General features: G+C 46.4%; 1 protein-coding gene across 1 annotated transcript in view; it reads left to right on the top strand.

The window, feature by feature from the left end:
• RSRC1 (arginine and serine rich coiled-coil 1) overlaps positions 1-22131 on the top strand; it is a 137089-nt gene that overhangs the window by 106561 nt on the left and 8397 nt on the right. Inside the window, exon 8 of the mRNA XM_035334677.1 lies at positions 5836-5904. Within this exon, the coding sequence (XP_035190568.1) occupies positions 5836-5904 (69 nt within the window). The remainder of the gene's footprint in view (positions 1-5835; positions 5905-22131) is intronic.

Here is a 22131-nt window from a genome sequence, read left to right as displayed (position 1 = left end):
TGTGCACTGCGGGCTTTGTGACAACATTTTGGTCTATCCAGTGCAGCTGTTCTTAAAATTTGCCCTCCTCCATGATTCACTCATCCTGCCTGCTGCAGGAGGGGGTTTGGGGAGCCGCAGTTGGCAGCAGCACCGGGAGGTGAGGGTGTGCTGCACAGCCCTGCCCTGGCACCGACCGCATCCATCGCGTCTGCTGCAGGTCTGGCTTCCACCAGGGCTGGAGCGCAGCCACACGGAGCGTGAGTGGGCCACGGTCAGCAGGGCTTGTGTGAGGAGATGCGAGTACTTCAGCTGAAAGAGGAGAAAAACACAAAGCCACAGAATATAAACATCTCAAGTGGGCTTTCCCCTTATTAGCGAGGGGATGAGTGACTCCTGTGTTCCCCCTGTGTAGGTGGCAGCTCTTGATACATGCCTGCAGAGGACGTGGGGCTGTATCTGCAGTAACTGCTTTTAAATGGTTCCTGCAGGCAGCGAGCAGGTCCGTAGGCACCTGCAGACAGCCAGGAACCCAGGTGGGCGCTGCGGTTGTCAGCAGATGGGAAATTGATAGTGAAAGCCTAGGGAAGATCACAATCTTTCACTGCCTTGGAAAACATTTGAAGAGAAGCTGCTGCAATTTTAAATTTAAGTTCATTTTTTGTTGCTGATAATTTTACATTTTTTCTTATATCGAATAATTAAGAGAAATTAACATTATACATAGGCTATAATATTTTGTCTTCTGTCTGTGGCGTCTGAGACGCTTCTGGTAGAGCTAATTGTTGCAGTAACGATGATCTCCATGCATGGAGTCTGCAGCAGCATCGACAAACACTAGTTGTAGCTGCTCTCAAACGGAGACATGCTGATGCACATCATTTATGCTGCTTAGGAGATGATTTATTTGTGAAGACCATTTGTTTTCTGTTTTTTTCTTTTCCTGGAAAAGCTGCTTGCTTTTTTTGTTTTATCAGCTGTAGTCTCCGAAGAGCTTGTTCCAACATTTCCTGTTAGCATAATGTCATGCAGTAAGACAGCATATTTTAATGCAAACCTATTGATTTGTGCAGGGCGTTTCTGTACATCGTCACGGTCAGCCAACGGTGGCCGGTGGCTCCCAGTGCCCCGTGAACTGGTTGGGAAGACCAAGAACTAGCAGGGCTTGACCAACAAAGAAAATGTAGAGTTAATAGGGTTAAAGTGTTATAGTTTAAAATTTATAGTGTAAAAGGATGCTTTTTGTCCAATACTGAGAGAAATATTTTAAGATATTTTAGTGTTTTTATTTCAGTGTGTGGTGTTAAGCAAGGCAAAAGCTTGAGGCCACATTGCTGCGCATTGTCATTTTAACTGTTTGAGCTATGTGCTAGACACAGACCATGGCTACAGCAATGCTTTTAGGCATTCTGGCAGAACTCTACCATTAAAGCTCACAAAACAGAAGGCAGAGCTCTGACAACACAGGCCTAGGCGCTCACGGGCCTGCTTCTGCCGGCCCCTCTCCTCATGCGTGTGGTGCCCGCTAGGCCGGGCTGCCCTTCATGAGGCAGCACCCGTCACCTCACCCTTCTCACAGCACCCTCGAACACCACCACCGTGCTCTGAAGAGGAAGAGCTGGATGGGGAGAGCTGCTCAGTCCCCAAAAGTTTGGCTGTGGGTGCTTCTGTAGCACCTGGGGTCTTGTTCAAGTGATTAACGAACCAATCTGTGCTTGCCTGTGGTGGTTTGGTTTGGGCAGTGCCATTAAGCTGAGCGCTTTAAAATCATTTGTCTCATTTTTGTGTTTGCTTTCTCTTTTAAGCATGATAATTTCAGTGTTTAAGGGAGTAGAGAAAGTACTTTTGCTCCTGTTGATAAAGGTGGCTTTTCAGTCCGCCGAGAAGGTTGCGAGGCACACTGGTGACCATCCTTTGATCGGTGTAGCAAGGCCTTTGGGTTAGAGGAACTTCTTTTGAGCTGAATGTGTCTGTTACGTGTGGGATGGCCCCGATCTTCGCTGGCTGGACGAATGGTTTCTGCCCAGCAGGAAGAAACAGCATTATCTGTTGGCCCATTTCGGGTGGCTTTGAATGGAGCACACCAGTAGGTAATGCTTTGTGGTGATTGTTTGGGAGAGAGAAGGCACCAAGTAGTGGGGTAACTGGAAAACGTCAAATATAGCAGTCAGACTTCTTGATAAGAAAATAAAAGTGTCTTTAAGGCTTCTAGTTTGATACATTTTTCAGAAACAAAAGGCCTCTTCATTCTTTTCTCTCCGTTCTTTCTTTTCCTCTCATGGTTTTTATTTGCAACTAAAAAAATTGATCAAGTTAGAGGAGCACAGAACGCATACAGCTTAATGGGGACAGATTATTAACACTTGGATTTTATTGAAAATATTTTTAATGAGTTTCTGAAGTATTTCAGTGTTGAGCAGTGGTCTGGGAAGGCTGCATTTCTTTTTTATAAAGGTTTAGAGGGAAGGGGATTCCGAATATATGTAATTAATAAAGAGGACAGGAGTAAAGAGGAAAATCTAAGCAGGTATATAGAGCCTGGAAAATGGACGAGGGCCTGAAATTCCATCTGAATGAATATTTGGTACATAAGCAATTACAGTCTGATTGAATGACAGAGTATGTGGGTATAAACCTGAAAAAGTCTGCAAAACATCGGTAATGCTGAGTGGGGGATAACTCATGGGGTCTTCAGATGTAATTAGTAAATCTATGCTGATTTACACCAACTGATATTATGGCCCTGTGATTCTCTGTGGATCCCAAACTACCCACCCTTGTTCTTATATTTCACTCTGTCTCATCTCATCTCCAAAATGGTTTTAGTAACCGAGAAGGTACTTCCTGTACACTTTGTTTTATTTGAGTGTTACAGCCTTTGGTGTGACCGAGCAGCGTTGTTCCACTTCTGCTTCCCGTTTATTTGGCTGTGGGGCTCGGCCATGCTCTCCGCTCATGGTTTCTGTTCACGGAAGGAAGGGATTTACGTCGCTGTCCTTCGTGCTGCACGCAGCACGATGAGCCGCTGACTGCAACCAGGCCGGAGCAAGCCCTGCAACAGGGGCATCTGGAAATTCCCAAAATTGTCTTTCAGCTTGTTGTACTTGTATTAACAGCCCAGTCGCTTCCAGCAAATACTGCATTTCACGACTTTATTATTTCAGTGTAGGCAAACATCCTAAACATCTTCCATGTGTCATTTTCCCATCCTTCAGAGAAAAAAAAATCAATAGAAGTGTAATTTTATCTGGGGCTGGACGAGCTCTTAAATGCTGCAAGCTCAAGCACCTCTTTATTTATTTATTTTATATTTTAGAAAGCTTTGTAAGCAGCCGGAGTTTTGTCATGCTAGCTGTTTATCCGTGCAGGAAGCCCAGTTTCAGGAGCAGTCTCAGCACTCCAGCTACCTGGATCAATGAAAAACAGACTTTTGCTGAAGTGACTTCTTTGATCTGCTCTGGGTGATGAGCAGCTGTCACTCCTCCTCCGGTTTAAGGGAAGTGCACTGCAGCAGAAATGATTTCTGTTCCAAATACGGGGTCCTGTAAGTGCTGTGTCAGTGGCCAGCATGTCGGGCCTGAGCTCCCTGAAACAGCACTCCGCGGGCCAGAGAGGGTGCATTGCCTTTTGGAATAAGTCGTAAGGATCTTTTAACGTTGTGTAATGGCAACTTGATTTGATCAAAATAAATCGGAGTTTCTAATGATGCTTGGTAAGTGAATAACGACAGAGGATTTGAAGTATTTTAAGCGAATCGTTAGCATTAAATTCTTAAAGCAACAAATGGCTTCGGTGACTGCTGCTGGTTGTAATGGAGGGTGCCCTATAACCTCAGTGACTTACTGCTCTGCGGATTTATGGGCTAAGTTAAATTGTTGTTAATGAGCAATTTTGCGTAGAGAATTGTCCTCATGATACTTTCTAAATTACTCCATTGACTTGAAAGGACATCTCTGTTTCTGCTAGCTGAAGTTTTAACTGCAGCTACGATGGTTGGAAACCAGCCATTTCTAGTTAACACATACAGAACAGGAATTTAGCCTAAGACCAGGAACATCTTTCATGCGAGTCTTAATATTTCTGCCGTGGATAGCCACTGAGGTATCCAATGAATTGTTCCTGTGCTGCAACAAATCAGCAAGGAAGAACAAAGTAGCATAGTGGAATAGATAAATCAAATTTAGGCATGGTAGTTTATTGAATCTAAATTGTGCCCAGTTGGCCCAAGAGCTATATAAGCAATCCATCTTGTGTTGATAATGGAGGTTCTTGAAATCCACCTGATGTTTGCATTATTAAATTTCAGCCTAATGAGCTCTGCTAATACATATTGAAGACAGTTGTAAGGAGTAGAATGTGAATCTGAGCGGGATAATTTGAAAGAAACATAAGCTGAGCATTTTACATGACTCAAGGGGTATATCTACAATTACACATATAACCAAAATTGAATTTAAATGGAATTTCTATTATCCATGTCCTTTTACCAGGGAGAATAAAGTGTAAATGAAGTAAAAGTCTTTAGAGTTACTAGCAGTTTGTTTTTATTATCTAATTTAATAGATCCTTGTAATGATCTTCACTGGCAGAAAAGTTTTAATATTTCATGACTTTAAATGTAGTCTAAATATGTATAAAAGCATGTAAATGGAAGCAGATGTCTGCGTAATTACTGGATCATTTGGTAACACCACTATTTAAGTTGTGTATTTTAAGAAGGTGTAGCTACTGGCTGCAGAAAGACATCGGGGGCTGAAAGACCAAGTCATGTGGTGGTCATTTGCTGCATCCCCTGCTCTTGAACTGAATTTCGTGTTCATAAATCATGGGTTGATCTGGGAGGTGGCAGGACCAAGTATTCGCAAAACCGAATACTCACTTGCTGTTTATGCCGCAATTTACAGTGATTTTATTGGGTAAGGAAGCCTGGTCTAAAATCTGAATTCTGTTTCTTTTTGGTTCTTTTCTCTCTGACATGGCGATACTTTTTAAAACTTAATATTTCATCAAGTATAATGCTATTAGAGACTTATTCTCACTTAGTTCACTCATCAGGCAGTGAGATGGCAATAAAAGAGAATGGCTCCTTTGAGACATTAATGCTTTGGAATAAATGATGTGCTAGAACAGAAATTTAATTAATTTACAGAGTATATTGATAGTCCCTTGTTACTGTGCTGTATATTTTTAATCTTCTTTAACATCTGTAGTAAAGTGTTTGAAAACCCCTGCAGTTGAGCAACTAGTAGATAATTAAGTAATAAGGGAAGAGGTTTCTAGAGGGAAAAAGATTCTTTTTCAAGAATACTGTCATAACATGAATAAAGCACTGCTGCTATGATTTGCAGTGAAGAGAAAATTGTATACTACCTCATTTAATGCTAAGTAATAGGCATTTGGCTCCTGCTTTAAATGCTATCTGCAGCCCTGCAGCCCTGAAAACACTGTTTTGTTTCTGTTTCATCCTCAAAAGAGGTCTCATGGATTACTCACTATGGTAGCAAATCTTTTTTAAAAAGCACTGCATTTGTTTCTTTAGAGTTGGGTTTGGGGCAGGCAGGGTGAGGACATTTGTGTTTAAGAAAAAACTCTTGAAACTTTTGCTTACAAAAATGCACGCAGAGTCTGTGTCGAACTAAGACTGCATGCAAAAATTACACATTTGAACTGTTGCCGTAACTGTAGTCATATCTGGCAGGAAAACACATTAAGAACCAAGTTCTGTTCTTTCATGCACGTTGACTTCATTGTGGGACCTGCAAAACTGAATCTGAAACTGGGTTTAACCCACTAGGAAACGTTGCTTGGTGAGATGAATTAACTAATTATTAAACCTGTTATACTTTTTGTTTTCAGCTAAAGCAGATGAAGCATTAAAGGCTAAAGAGAGAAGTGAAGAAGAAGCAAAGAAAAGAAAGGAAGAAGGTAATACTTTTTTTTTCTTCAGTAAGAAGCTAAAACAGTAAGTCAGAAACCATTATTTTTAAGGGACCAAGTTAGTTCCAGTGGGTCTCTGTGATAATTGTGTAAGGGCACCATGAAACAAGATGGTCAGCCTTTTACTGTTTTTGTTCACCACTGCTATCCGTGTTTGGCATGTAGCATTCACGTGACAATACCAAGAAGTGCTAAATGGGCCAGGAATTTCAACCAGATTTGAGAAAATATTTTTAGCTGCCCTTAAAGCAACCTAATCATTCAGAAAGAAGTTGTATGACTAGCCAGTACCACTGTTTTATGTGCTGGATATGTTGCTGGGTTAAAACAATAAGCTCCACAGCTAGTTTGTCTGTATGATGTCACCAAGGGCACGCGCTGAGCTGTTTCTCAGTGGAATTCTGTGCTCTGAAAGCTGGCAGGATCCGAGCTGTTTCCCTTTGCAATACAGGAGGTGGAAAGTTGATGTGGATAATTAAAACAAATGTATTTTGATTCTATGTCAGAGAATAATGGGAAGAGATGTTTTCAGTTGTGTGACAAAACCGGTGCCAACAATCGAGGGAGCCTTACAATTCCTCCCTTCAGCTGCAAATGGCATCCCTGTCGCAAAGCAACTGTATCAGTTACTCAAATCAGGACGAATCATTTGACTGTCCGTGGCATCTCTTATTTTTGCATTGACTTAAATATTTAAACAAGAGAAAAGTAAAAATCTTTACTTCCTCAATGCAGTGGTTTTACTCTGGAAAATATGTTGTCATGCACTGGTCACTGCAGTGAGCTTTATCTTCAGCGTGTTCGATTTAAATGAAGGTAGGTTTAAGGTTGCAATCTCCATGACCGGAGTGTGAAGGTGGTGTGAGGGTCCAGGAGATCGTGTGTTTTGCAGAGCTGACCTTTTGATGGATTCGTTTGCTATGAAAATCAGTCTTGTGCCCAAGTGTCAATCATATTTTGGGTAAGGGCAGGGTGTCATGCGTGGAGCAGAGTAATACAAAGTAAAGCTGTTTGGGACATCCTGAAATGTAAGAAGTTAAGAGGTTGGGATATTGTGCATTCCATGAGATATGAAAAGGTCACTAGGCAAACCCAAAACAAGAACCCTGCAAAGGGGAGGAGGTGGGAGGTTGCTTGGGAACGTGGCAAATGGAAGAAAGCAACTAGAGGGAACAGCAGCGATGTTTACAATTTTACTATGCCATCTCCCCCGGTCTTTCCGAAACATCATCTTTCTTCCCATTTTTTCTAATCTTACTTGAACGTCTCCCCGCATCAGCCCACTCTTTCCCTACCTTTGAGCACAACAAGTTGAATTTAAAGGCAAAGACAGAACATTTAATTTAGCATTTATGTTGCCTTCATCTCTGCCCGTCTCTTCCACACCTTCCAGGTTCCAGAGTCTGATTCTGCTTCCACGCAGTCTGGGTCTAAGCTCCCACTACATTGTCATCTTTCTAAGAATCACGCCAGTTTCCTGGTGACGAATTTCCTGTTGTCCTGCTTGGACACCCTAATTTTCCAGGCATCCTCACAAACAAACGTGTGGTCTCATCCAGCTAACCTCTGCTCGCATTTCTTTCCCCAAATTACCATTTCATATCTTGGTCTGAGCTACTGCAGGTTTTTAGGGCTTGCTGCAAAGGCTCTGAATTTTAGGGAAGTCTTTTACATATTTATTTGATTTTGGAACAGGTCGTTAGCAAGATTTTGGGGTGAGGAAAGTACATCCTACCTATCTGCATGTTGCCACCTCTTCTTGGGTACCAACTTCAGGTGCCGTTCCTTTGGTTACAAGCAAACTCCCATTTTCTTCCGTATTTTTTCTTTAGATGGAACTCGAGCCTCAATAATTTCTGAAAGCAATTTGAAGCTTATTTGCACTTCAGATACAAACAAGCTCCTTTAAATCCTCATGTGTGAATGAGAAAATTAGGTATATTTTGCAGGTCTGGTTCAGTTGGTTGCTGTCCTACAGGATTTATAGGTTTTTATGTGATTTCCCACCCACCGTCTCTAGATTTAGATGCCTTTAATAAGCTCCAAACTGTGGGACTTGCAGCGAAGTGTGCTGAATGTATTTCAGAACTCTAATGTAATCTTTATTAAAAATTCATGCAATTGATTCCCTTCATCTCGTTTGTTTTCCAGAAAATAGTCAAAAATTTAGTTTTGCGTTATCCGGTTAACCTAAGGGAACCAGCACCAAGGGAACCGCTTAGAAAACAAGCTGGCAGTCCCCAGGTTCACCCAGCTAACGGGATGAAATGGGCGCCTGTGCTTCTTCAGTGTGGTCGTGTTCAGAGGTATGAGGTGGAGCTTTATTCGGTGCTAACCGCTGTCCCCCCGTCAGGCTCAGATTCGGAGGGCTGGTTAATCCAGCAGGCAGCTTTCGCCCCTATCAGGTTCCCGGTAATTGCGGGCTTATTTAGTTCCTGACAAAGTTGTTGCTGCTGGCCCCGCACGGTTTTAGGTGTAATATTCAGGTCTCACTGAGCATCTTGTACCTAGAGGCCCTGCTGTGCTTGACAAAAATGAAAAATAGGACATAATTATCTTTGAAAAATTTGAACTAATCAATTGCATTTCTTTCTCTGTTTGACAGAGGTTGGAGGTGTTCATATTTAATAAACTTTTAGTTTAATGATGTTTAAAAAAAAGTGAGATGGATGCTAAGTTGTTTTTTTTTTTTCACTTCAAAGAGTATTAGGCAATCATTACCTCTGAAGGAAGCGTTTTCTTTTATGTTAATTTTCTAATTATGCTATCTGGGCTACTCTGTGCGGATGTATTGCAGACACACGGATGCTCCTGCCCGTTGCTCCTCACTGGGACGAGTGCTGGTGCACACCCAAAGCAGCACTGCCACCTCCACGCCAGCGAGATCGCCCACCCGGGACGAAGTACGGGGCTGCAGCCCCCTCTGGGAGCTGGGCTTTCTGGGCAGGGGGGCTACAGATTAAAGAGAAGTTGGGAGCAATTTAGTGTCTCAGGTAAAACTTGCCAACATCATAGGTTCGTGGACAACCGCAGCTTCAAAGCAGGAGGCTTATTCCTGCTGCTTGTCCTGCAAGAGTCGCACACGCTGTAGGTGGCTCGATGCCTTTGAAGTCTCTGGTTTTTACTGAAGCTACACCATGAGTGTGTTGAGCTCTCTGTTGAGCTCTTTAAGTAGACACTTAGGTATGAAAGAGGTCTTTTTGTCTGTAGGACGCTGATGAATCCAGAAAACAAGTCCCAGGTTTGCAGTGACGGTGCTTCAGGTCTGTGCTGCCCGGACGCAGCCGAGCATTACAGCTCCTCTCATACCAGGGACTAATAGAGCATCCAAACCACTTGTTTGTATACGTTCAACAAGACTGGGACATGATTTAGAAATCTGTGATGATTTTCCGTAGGGAGTACACACCAAACTGCCACGCTGTGTCTTTAAAAAGATTCCCCTGCTCTGAACAGGCTTCATAGCATACGTTTCATGTATATGGATAAATGAAGACCTGTAAAAATCTGTAGGAATGATCTAGCCTAGCAAAATGGAAAAAAAACAACACCTGTGTGTTCCCATACGCCGCCCTGCTAGCATCCAGCAGCTCACTGATCTTTGCTGCCCTCTTTCCTTACGAGCAAAGGAGCGCTCCTAAGCTCAGGGCTGGAAGCGGGCGTTTTGCTCTGTTCTCTGGCAGCCTTGGCGCTGCATCGCGCAGCTTCCATCTGTTGTACGCAGGCTTTCTGTAGCTTTCTAGGAGGGTTTGGTGGAGCAAGATGACACGAATATCATGTTAGCAAAGTGGTTAGCAATCGAGGAACTCAGATTAATAAATGGTTCTCGTGGTCCTGTCTGGTTGTGATCTTGCGGGAGAAGTCTCCGTCATGCGATGGCTCCAGATGGCTCAAAGTTCAAGTGGTCTCTCTTCTTACTTGGCTGCAAGATGGTGCTCGAAATCTTTGTAATTCCCCTTCTGATCATTTAAATGGGCGGTGAGTGAGCCGAACTCATTTTTTCTGCCACGGTGCTTGGGGTGGATGGAGGCAGAAGCTCCTTTGGATATTGTTGCTTCTCCTAACTTCTTCCTAAGCTGTTCTTTTTGGAGCATGGGCTGATAATTCAAGAGGTTGCCAATCCAATAAGCTCTTGCAGAAGTTGCGAGTTCCCATTGATCTCGCAAGGCACTAACGCTGGGTTACGGTGGGGGGAGCTGGCCTTCGGTCTGCTGCTTGCTCCAGAATTGCTGAACTTTGCTGAGGAGCACAAGACCGCATGGCCAGCTTTAAATTCTTCCTCGCAGACGATCCGAATCCAGCAGTACGGTTCCTAAGGAAAGGATGGGATACGTGCAGAGCAGCGAGTTTTACAGATCAGATTTCCTGGAAGCTTTTTGGAGCTCTGAGTACTGTGCCAGGTCCGTTCGGGAGGGAGGCGGCAGCCCACGCGGTGCTGCGAAGCTTTGGTCTGCTGCGGGAAGGAGAGAACCATTGCCTCTGCACCTCTTGTTTGCCTCTTTCCTTCCCTTACTAAGCTCCGTGTATCTCAACCCATGCATTTTTTTGCATCTTTTCTTCCTCTTCTCTCCCGTCCCACTGGGGCTGAACGCCAGAGCTGCCGGCCGGGGCCAGCCCCCCGCAGCCATCTGCCTTCTGCGTGCGCGGCCGTGGAGGGGGCTGGAGACGTTCAAAAAGTGAACGGCTGTGACAGACGATCCTATAACCATCCAGCTGGGACTGAGCTGTGGTTGGTGATGAGATTGGAATGTGTAACCAGGAGAACACGGCCGTCCAAGGCCCCTTGCCTTCGCTGACCCCCTACCGAACTGCATGGTTGTGGCACGGTGTAAATTCCCCTGCTGCTGCGTTCGGGATGTAACGTTTCCAGGACGGATACGGGAATGCATCTCATATCATCGTGATGAGCATAGTGGTTTAGTAGATGTCTGATGTTCCTGATCCGGGGATCTCTACCAAGTCTCAAAATGAAGTTACAAGCTCCGCAGAGTTAAAGCTTTGTGTATGCTTTGAGACCTCACGCAGGACCGGTTTCCCAGGAAGAATCTCATTATCCCCGCTCGCTGACCCAGACACGGTCAGCATCCTGGCCAAACTGATGTTACTCACCTACAGGTATTGACAGCTGCAAAAATAAAGCATCCTCCCCAGGTCCCAGGCATCTCAGTTCAGCTCGGAGTCCACACAGTGATGTCTCTTCGGAACTGGAAAAGCTACTTGGTGAAGTATGGTAGTTTATCGTAAAATGCCTCAAGTTGGCTTTGCTGGTTCTGAGGAGAAAAAACAACACATTTTGAAACCGTCAGCTCCCGGGGTTCCAAAGGCCATTTTGAAAACTTCAGCTCAGCAGAACAGTATCTAGCAGGAAGGGAAGTTTAAAAGTTTTCCACGCAGTTTTCCATGTAAGTCTGGATTTATGTACAAAGGAAGCTCAGGAAAATCACCCCTTTAGATTCATGGCTATAATTCATTTCATTCCAAATCAAAAGGTTCTCGTTGTTTATTTTGGTTTCGTTTGGGACTCTGAGATGCTAAGAGGAACGCTACGGGTGGGAGGCCGCCTCCCTGCTGGAGGACAAGCAGCCCGGAGGCGCGGCCCTGGCGAGGTGACTTGGGCTCCCCTTGGGCGCGTTACCAGGCTGTGATTTGGAAAATACGCGTGTGGTTTTGTCCTTACATCCCACTGTGAGGAACTCACAGGCCAGCAATTGTTTTGCCTACAGGAATTTTAAAGGGTGAGAATAGAAAGGCGAAGGAAAAAATTGTTGGTTAGCGAATGAGGAACAATGGTAAGTCAGAGCGAAAGCAGGAGGAAAGCTGCTTTTCAATTTGTAATTAAGCACCATGGATACTGTGGAAAAAGTTCTGCGGAGAACAATTACGTGTATTTTTGATGGTGGAGTTTTGCCTAAATTAGCTTCTATTGAGTACGTGGAAAAAAAGTAAAAAAATATTTCAGGTTGATTTCTGAATTCCCACAGCGGTTTTATTTTGTGCTCAGTTGACCACAGCGGTTCCCTGCCTGCCCTCCCAACCCTTTCTGGCTGAAATTTTACTAATTATGCTTCAAATGCTTCAAGGAATGCCCAGCTGTAAAAGTCAGCCGGCGTTTTGGCAGGCGCCGCCTGGTGATCCTTACTCCGCCTGCTCATATTCGAGCGCGAGCATTTGCCTCAGATACCCATGGATCCATCACCCGAGGGTGGTGAGCTGTTTTCAAAGGTCTTAAAAAAAAAAAAAAATAGAAAGAAATCAAAATTACTAATTCTCATGATTGCGTCCTGGTATTCAGCGGGTTGTATGTTGGAGTGCAGCTCTCCGCGCCGTGGGCGCCAGGCCCCGCAGCACGCCCGTACCCGGCGCGAGGGCTGCGCGGAGCGGCAGCACGCCGAACCCAGCGAGCCCCCGGCCAGGGGGTTCCCGGCTCAATACCGGGCGTTTGTCCCCCGCCCCATCGCGAGGGGGTCTTAACATTACTTTTATTGTAATTTTATTGCCAAATCAGGTGTGAGATTAGATGCTGGATGTTATATGTAAGCTGCTCAGAAATCAAATTATTTGACCTCCAAGCCCACCAGTCCACCCTCCTGCTGGTTTGCTGTTAAATATGCAGCGTTTTCCTGTCATGAATACAAATAGAGGACAAATTAGAACCTACAGACAGCTGACCTGAGCTCCAGATTAGAGACTAGGGGCTTGTGCTGCTTTAAATGTTTTAATTACCATAGTCCCTGTAGCCAGCTGAAGGACACACAAAAATCTTTTTTTTGTGACAAAAAAGCAAAGCAAGAAAGAAAAAGGCTCCCTCCTTCTCATTTGAATGTTTCAGTTTGATTACATTTGCACTTCCATTGGCTCTATGCTAATTTGCTGCATGAAATTAGGTCTATTAATAAAGAAGGCGCTGGTTTAGCAAGAGTATTTTCAGTGGAGGTCTTTTTCTACTTTGTTTTTGTTTTCTTGCTTCCATTTGGGGCTCCATTGGAATCTGGAGGGAATTTTCCTGCCGACCTGGATTTTAACTCCAGGCCTGGCAAATTCAGAGCAGCTGAAATGTGGAATAGCAGCCGTGGAGATAATGCAGGCGGCGTGCCGCGAGATGAAGACGCGTGTCCCTTCAGTGGTCACCCAAAAACCTTGGGCTGCATTGCTGCAAGGTTTTCGGATCCTTTGTCCCAGCGTACCACGCATCGTAATCCTTTAATTTTTTAAATTTAAATACAAGCTGTCACGAAACGTGTCCTGCAGTCGCACGGAGGGGCAGAAGCGGGGACCCTGCGAGGCAGCCGCCGCTCCCAGCCATCCGTTGCCCTCAGCGGTGGGCAACAAGGCGAAGAATTTCTTTAGAATGCAACTAAATCAGGTTCGTTCTGTTAAAACCAATCAATAACTCAATCAATGTGGCTGTGGTGCTTGCACCGGGCGGATGTTAGCCCCGTGCCTCCATTCCTGGATTTGCATTTGTTGTTTCTCGTGTGTGCTGGCCCACCGCTGAATTGATTAGTTATGCCTAGCTAGTAAGCAGCGAAACATTTTTATATACTCCAGGGAAATAAATTTGGCAGAAAATCAGCATGAGTAGATTTAATTATCACTCGGAGACCTTTTCCTTTTCTGGCTTAGTGATCCTGAAACTCGGTGTGTCTCACTGAAATCTGTGTGGACGCTAAGCTTCGCTTCCCAATTTGTTCCTCCACGCAATGATAAGCCAAGCAATTACTGGTTTATTGATTTTTCATCATGGCAAATTTAAAGTTGATTTTTTCCTGAAAAGGCAGGGGTGATTAAGTGTTTCCCCTCGGTTTAGTACAAGAGAGCTATGTGGCAGAATCTAATATCCTGAGGTCAACCTCTGCAGGCAGATAATACGGTGTCTTGGCCACGTGTTAAGGAGAGAAATCAGGGCTACAAATGTGATAGGATATGTGTGGAGACAGTTTAATTTGCTCCATTTATATGAACAAGTCATGTGGCACATGCTTGGAAAACATCATTTTGAATAGGCTTGGAAATGAAGCCCACGTGGGTAGGAGGAATGAGGAAACGCAAACAAGAGAAGCATTAAAGCACTCAGCATTAGAAGAAAATTGACTTTTAAACAGAAATAAAACAAGCCTTCCATGTTTAATTCAGAGACTTTCCTGACATTGTGTTACTGTAGTGTCACCCATACCGCAGGTTGATCCTCGCGTTAAAAAATAAGTGAAGCTGTTCAAGCCCGAAAAAGATGGGGTTTGTATCCGAAGGATTCTCGTAGCAGCCCTGGTATGGAGTGGCACCCAACGCTTCATGGCTTTCTTGGAACAGGTGGATTAACAGGATTTAAATCAGAACGGGAAAACTGCGCTTCAGGCAACAGATGCAAGGCGTTGCCCTAGCCAACCTGGACCTGTAAAGCCGTGTGTTTGATGGAGCAGAGAAACGTGTCTTTGTGCACGCAGGAGGTTGGTTTAAAATAACTTTTCTCCTATCTTTATGTTCTAGATCGAGTAAGTATCTAAATCTAATTCGGAATATTTTAAAAAGAAAGCTACCTTGCATGTAGTTAAGGAGGCGTTCTGATCAGTTGGGGAATACCTCAGCACTTTCCCAGCTCTCTTCTGGCACATAACTCAGGAGGACAGCACCAGGAGCAGCTTGCAGCGAAGGCCTGGTAGAGAAAATAAAGTAGGAGAGGTTTAACAGATCAGTGTAAAATGTATGAAATGTGCTCTGTATAAATGTGATGGGCCCAAGCTCTGGTATTTGCATCCAGATCTGCAGTGCCTCACAGTCTGTATTTGGCTTGCCTGAAGCTTCATCATGAAACCAGTCTGGATTCACGTCCTGGATCAACCCCGTACGTTCCGCAGGCTCAGACTGTGCTTTTGATTGGGAGGGCTCGTGCTCAGCGAGCCTCAGTAGTAGTGCTGGAAATCCAGGAGTGCCTACACACAACTCGCTTGTTACTAGGTGGTGTGAATGGAGTGCTCGGGCAGTTTAATTGCATACTGAAAGCATCAGACATTTGCTTCTGCTGTGCCTTCTGTGTACGTGTGCTGCCTGGTATCTCACCAGCGTGATGCAATTAGCGCTGTCCTTTAAGCTCCCACCGGCTTGCCGAACTCTTCAGTGGCAACAAACTGAGATCAGAATTTCCTACCAAAACTCCTCCATCGAAAGCTCGATCCGCAGGGAGTGCTCCCCTGCACCTCCCGCTGCTCCGCCTGACGCGCAGGCTGCATTCACCCAGCGCCTCCACCGAAACGGGCTGAGGACATAAAGCCCGCGTGGATTCTCGGGGATGTGGGGGCACAAAGGAAAAATCGTTGTGTGCAAGAAAGCCTGGAGCACTGAACTGTTAGAAGATTCTTTAATTATAAATTCTGCACCTATTCCGAACGACAAGTTCTGATTTTTATACTCCCCGTTAGCCTGTTGGACAAGAGTTTTCGCACAACAAATCTAACCAGGAGGGTAGGGTGTCCGTGCCAAAGCCACGCATGGCACACACCGTCTTACCTCACCCTTCCCTCAGTGAGAGTCGAAAGGCTGTGCCTTGGTATAACTGATAGGAAAAACAGCGGCCAAATCTGCCACGAAAGGGTTTGATTGCATGAGGTCAGGCCATGTAGCTGCAATAAGTTACAGTGCGTTACTCAACGATACGGAAATATATTGAGCTGCCCTTAAGTTCGTTAGTTACTGCCTTAGGTCATAGCTTGTGTTCCGTAAATTTTATCCAAGTTCATTGTTCTGGCAGTGACCTGAACTCTGTTGAGTCTCCAGATTGTTTGGTACAGATGCCGTGAACGAGGTGCGCCCATCTGCGAGGAACCGGGGGGCTCCTTCACACCACGGAGCTGCGGGAGATCGCAGGGTGAGAGTCTGCAGAATGAACGACCGCAGAGCTGCCAAACGTTCACTTTTATTCGCACGGTGAAATTTCACCCTGTCTTACCAGAATTGTAATTTCAAGTCTTTCCAGATTTGCCTTCGTAATGGCAGGTTTTGAGCGAAGCGCAGGTCTCTGCAGCTCCACCCCTCGCGTCCCTTGGGCGCGGCTGCTGCTTCATTAGGCTGACACAAACACCTGGTGTTGCGCTGCCGGTCTCTGGAGGCTGTTTCAGCATCTGGCACACACTGTGATCTTTTTTTATGTGTGTTTAATCTTTTTATTGACGTTTTATAATTAAAAGTAAGCAGAAACAAATCAAGGATAATATATTAAAAAAAAGCGAAGTTGTGTGCAGTTGCGGAGGCAAAGGACGGCACAAGGAAAAGCGTCTGAATAGCAGTTACAAATGCCAAGGATAAAATCGCCGTGTGAACCTGGGCGTGCTCATCGGCCGTCGTCCTCAGCACAGCTGATCCCCAGCACTGGGGTCGATGCGCCCCTGAAGATAATGGCTTCTTCACTAATCAATCCCGGGGTTTTTATTAAAGCTTCTGTAATTAATAACCACTTGGGAAAGTGGTTCTTAAATTTGGGGCTGCTTTGTGCCTGTCCTTCGCGCAGAAGATGGTGGCCTCCTGCAGCTTCCCATCTCGTGCCACGTGTCCCCGCAGGTCCCCCAGCAGCCGTGGGGGCCTCTCCCCACCACATCCCCAGCACAGGGGCATGGTCCCGCTTTGTGCCGTGGTGGGGCAGTGGGGCAGTGCCCAGCGGGGAGCTCTGCGGGAGCCAGAGCAACACCAGGAGCTGCTGGCGCAGCGGCTCCTTGGCTCCCGATGCCCTGGCTCGGCGTGGCGTGAGGAGCACTCGGCTTGGAAAGCGAGTTCGTGTTTTTATAGCACCAACACCGTTCCCTAAGGAGCAGGTGGGAAGTTTGGTTAGTAATTGCCATCATTTATGTTGTGCAAATGGTGCGAATTACGCGGTGCGGTAAGGTGGAGGTATGGGAAATGATGGCCAGTTGGGCCATGGCGCTGTTACACGCCTCTCAGGGGGAACGGCTGGGCAAGGAAGGGCAGCGTGGGGGACGTGCTGAGGACACAACACGGGAAGGAGACTTGGGGCTGTTCAGCGTTGTCAACTTGCAGAGCAGCGTTTTGGACAAGCATAACCACTGACCATTAATTCACAGAATCACAGAATAGTCTAGGTTGGAAGAGACCTCCAAGATCACCGAGTCCAACCTCTGAATTCAGAGCCGTGTGCTGGTAGCAGGAAGGGGGAACGAGGGAGAAAGGGGAAACTGATCCGGAAACACGGCAAGTGCCGCGTTGGCTGCAGGACGCCTGGGCTTCCTGCCCGCTGCGTTCTGCTGCCGTTGTAAGGTTGCCGCTCGCAGTGGCTGCTCAGAGCTTGCTCGGTAGCTCTCCAGCTGCGGGTTGTCCGTACGAAATGCTGTTTTGAAGATGAAGCTCTAAGGGGAATAAAGCAAATACAATAGGTGGGGCGGCAGTTTGTCGGGAAACCCGCGCTGTCCGTTCAATGCTGCTTTCCAGTTCAGGTGGTGTAAAAATGAGATGGGGCTGCGGGGGTGAATGCCCAAGTTCAGCAAGCTCCTTTTAACACCCTAAAACGACAGGTTTCAAATAGCACCGTGGCCTGTTGTGAAAAAACGTGGAAGCTGGTGATTTTACACAACTGTGGTCTGATTCTAGGAAAAGCAGCACAGCTCCCGAGCGTCAGTCAGGCTCGTTACCTGCAGGCAGCTGCACTTGTGGAGGGAGCTGACGCTGCTTGAAATATTGCCGTGCTCTTTCAGGGTTATGAAGGTACATACTTCACCTGGGGAAGAGGAATGTTTTATTTTAATCCTTGAGTTTGCATATGAATAGTCTGAGATGTGGCTTTATTGCGTGCATTAGCAGCAAACCCATGGAGCAGAAAAGCAACGCCCAGAGCCTGTGGATAGTTACCGGGCAATGGCAGTGCGGCGTTATTGGAAGGCAAAGTAGATTAAAAATAACAACTTCCCTTATATCATCTCTGGAAGTGCCTTGTTTTGCTTCTGTATTAAAATACAAAGCAGCATTTCTCTGTTTTCCTACACAGTTACGGAGGGAAGAAACCAGATAAATTCTCCTTTGGAATGAAGCCCATTAATACCGGGGATCCTTTAAAAGACACAGGGTATCAGCAAGGTGTGCAGAAATACTGAAATACTTTGCAGCTGGTATTTGAAACGTTTTATTTCAGCAAGGACCGTGGGTATAATTACAGTTTTATTATCGCACCCGAGAGCTTCAAGCCCTACACAGGTAGGTAATGCAGGTCCTAAGCTAAAGCCTCACTTGACAGAGTTATTTTCCCTTCCCTCCTATCCCCCAGAAGAAAAACGCTCCTGACTATGGGCATGTACTGCGTCATCAGCATCATGTTAAAAAGCCTCTTTCAGATCCTTTCAAAGGCGTGCCTTGGGTTACGCGGTTAGCACCTCGGTTCTGCTCCGTGCTGGAAGGGGGCACACACGTACGCAGGGGCAGAGGGCCAGCAAATATTCCGATTTTAACTGCCTCTATTCTAGAAGTGGGAATACAGACAAACGTTCTGTCTCACAGGGCAATTCATGACTTTTTTTTACAAATTAAAAGTCTTGAAATTGTCTTCAAAATCTAAGGCAGAAGAAAAATAAACATAGTGCCTGCATTTCGTTACTGTTGCGTATTTTACTGTCGTCTTGAAGGCCTTTCTTTGCGCTAACGGATAAGTCTGAGACAAGCATCGGTTAAGGTAATGGGCTTGTAAAGCAATCACGTAATTAGTTATCTGACTCCCATCATTTTTAAAAAATTTATAGCCACATATTGAAAAGCTGCGTCCAGAAGGGAAAATAAACAAGGGCGTATGAGACGGGGGAGCCCTGGCAAAAACACCGGCAGCTCCCGTCCTGCCGAGCCAGCAGGGCTGCCCCAGGCCCTCAGAGCCCTCAGGGTGGGGGCAGCAGCGGGGAGTCCCCCGAAAAGCAAAAAGGGCGGTGGGACGTGAGGGCAATGCCGTCGTCTCCCCCTCCTCTGGGTTATGCACTTGTTTTATTAACAGAGAGAGAGAATCCTGCAGAAGAGGAAGCTTAAGCGTGTGTTCGTACCGCTTCTTTTTAGATTCCAGTGTTATTTTCAAATAAACAAACGAAGCTCGGAGGCAGGCGGGGGGGGGCTGTGGGCTGTTGGCTTCCAGCTGGTAGCAGCCATCAGCAGCCAGGGGACGGGTAGGTACCGCCGCGCCGTGCACGTGGTTCATCTCTGCGCTGTTCAGAGGGGTTGGTTCTGCAGCAGTCCCTTCTGAGGAGCTGGCATCTCGAGATCGCTGCTCCATGGCACAGAATTCCCTGCCTTGGGGTGCCAGGAGATCAGCATGCTTCTGGGAGCTTCCCTCTATTTGCTTGTTTCCCCACGCAAGAACCAGAATTCTCAGGCAGCTCTGTTCACCCGTTAAATATTTCCCTTAAATCCCGAGGTTTGGTCTTTAAATTTCCATTAATTTGCACTGTTTGGTCTGTTGAGGTTTTCATTTGTCAAAATTGTTAGCTCTTGGGTATTAGTTACGCAAATATTGATGTGCAGCTTTGGCCTGTTGGCTATCAATTGAAATCAGAAAATCAATGGACTTAATAGCTGCTCATTACGCAGTTGATGCATTTGCAAGGCTGAGCCGGGCATTGTCAGCGAGCAATCAATTCAGTCAGAAACTATTACGTGATCACTGCCAGAAACGGTTTCATGGTGTTTTGGTGTGCTTAGAGTTGACCTTAGCTTCCGCAGCGCTCGAGACACAGAATAACCTCCCTGGGGGGTCCTGGGGGGCAGCACGGGGGTGCCAGCGGGGGCTCCCCCGGGGACCCACGGCGGGGAGAAGGCAAAGGCAGAAAGATGATTTCGGTCGCATGTTTCTGGTTGCGTATGGCAGCGCTGCCTTGGCTGCCTGCTTCGAGCAGCAACCGCGGTGCGTGGCGGTGAGCCTCGAGGCTCCCGTGCCAGAGGACACGCGTTCCTTCTCCTTTGCACCTCTGGGACATCGCATCCGAAAACCTGTGGGCGCGTTAAAGGGATGCTTCCGAAACGCTGTGGGCTGTTTAAAATCGTGCGGCCGCCCTGGCGAGTTAGATATAAGGGGGGTTGTTGGTAATTAAACCTTGTGAAGTAGTGAAAAAGCAGGAGTCAAGTCTATCAGCAGTACGCCGTAGCTCTGGTCTAACTGTGGTCAGAACGTGTGCGTAGCCAGGTAATGAACACGTTCAGCTGAGGAACGGCCCTGTGCATTTTACACGAATTACTTATCTGCAGCCAGAAAAAACTTTGTGATTGGAACTGCAGGCCTGCAGAAACACGCGGAGCCGGTCGCAGTTCCCATGCAAGTCCTCACGCCGAACTGAAAATAAATTCATCAGTTCAAAGCACCGAGCATCTCCGTGTCTGGTAGTTACTGTTCTGAAGTCGGTATCACTGCTCTCCAGAACAACTGCCAGAGAGTCGTGTCATTCATTTTGAGCGAGTATTTTTCCTCACTGGAAGTAGATGATTAAAGGTTATATAAAGTAAGAGGTTATTAAAGTCAAAGACAAATCCAGACACCCGGTAAACACGTCGGATGAGAGACGTACAGACTGAATGAACGATACTGAGGATGACATACATCATTCTAACAGAAAGGTCAGCGTAGGTGGCACTTTTCCCAAGTATACAGTGTCAGAAAAATCCCCCACGTACATATTTTAATTGAGTTATGTTTTCTTTCCTTCACGTTGAGGCATGAAGGTATTGCCCCGTTGCTGGGTCTGTGCTCCTAGAATTTACCATGGCAAACTTCCCAGATCTGCACTGGGACAGTGAAACCACACCGTGCGCAGGCCCCTTCCAGGGGTGAAATACAACTTGGTGTCGGCCTCCAAATCATCGCCGTCGTTTCTTGGTTTTAACAAAAATAGATTTAATACATGGGAAAATGGAGTTGACAAGAGTGAAGATGAATCGGACGCTATTTAAGACGTGTGAGAAACCTGTGAGAAGCGTAAGAAGCCAGCAGCTGTGACACAAACAGAAAACTGCAGCAAAGAGTGATCGAACCGCAAGCAGGGGCACGGCGCGAGGAGCTGGGTTGCTCTCAGAGGTACCGTGAGCCCCGCGCAGAGCAGCACCAGCTCTCCTCTGCTCCTCTCCAACGTCGTGCCCAGGCCCAGTACCTCTGGTGGGGCCGGGGCCAGGCTGCGGATGGAAACCCTCGCGGCAGCAGCCGGCCGCGCGCCCTCCCCTTGAAGAGTTAGTCCGTAATTGCAAATGATCCACTGGGTTTCTCCCTCAGTCAGGGTTGCTTCCCCTTGGACAGTACAGTTATAGGAACCATTACTTATTTTATAGTCTCGTTACTCGATAGGCGGATCTGGACTTCATTTCACTGTAGCTATTCAAACCTCATCTTAAAAACAGCATTAAGAATTTGTTCGCGGGCTGTTCTGGGGGCTCACCACTACAGGAGCTGCGTGTTCAAGCCGTTGATGTTTCATCTTGTGACAGCCCCGCGAGGTGAGCGCGCGTTACTCCTTCAGGGGTGTTAAGAAGAGAGCAGAGCCGGCCGCCTAGCAGGGTTTGGGTTTGGAGAGCTTTAAAGGCAGAGCACGCTGTCTTTCCTCGCCATCATCTGCAGCAGCTGCATTTCAAGTAAAGTCCGGGGCATTTAGCTTCTGGGCGTGCTTCAGACATGACTGTGCAAAGCTGGGTACAGGAGCTGGGAAAAGCTTAAGCCCACCTCCGTGTTTGGGCAGACGAGTAAAGACGTCTTGGTAAAGCAGGAGCAAACGGGATCAGTCCCAGATGTGCTGACTTGCCTAAACAAAGGTGGACTGACCAGGAGGACCAAAGCATCCTCAGCACATGGCCGATGGGTCGAAGAAGCAGGTTCGAGTATCTTGGCCTTTTTCCCAAAAATTTAAAAGAAAAATAAAAAAAAATGCACTAATTAAGGAGCCTGTGAAGTTAGGGGCGACCACTTCTTGGTTAAATTCATCAGGGACTGGAGCCATTTGTATGAACCACAGCCCCTTGTGTGGAGGTTTTATCTCCAGTGAAAAGATGTTTTTTTGTTGATCTCGGTGATTGTGCCCGTGTTACTCGTGTACTTACCCACGTCAAACGTATTTCTGTGCGCAGCCAGAATGAGTCCATGGGATAAGTGTGAGACGTAGCTGAGGATGCATTTTCTCATTTATGCTGGCTAATGCCTCAGTGCGGTGGGATTTTGAATACATACGCCTAGCACCAGTCAAATATGAGACGTGCTTGTATGTGTAGTTG

This window comes from Oxyura jamaicensis, chromosome 9, assembly GCF_011077185.1.
Source record: "Oxyura jamaicensis isolate SHBP4307 breed ruddy duck chromosome 9, BPBGC_Ojam_1.0, whole genome shotgun sequence".
Lineage (NCBI taxonomy): Eukaryota > Metazoa > Chordata > Aves > Anseriformes > Anatidae > Oxyura > Oxyura jamaicensis.
This window is presented reverse-complemented; position numbering and strand designations above follow the sequence as displayed.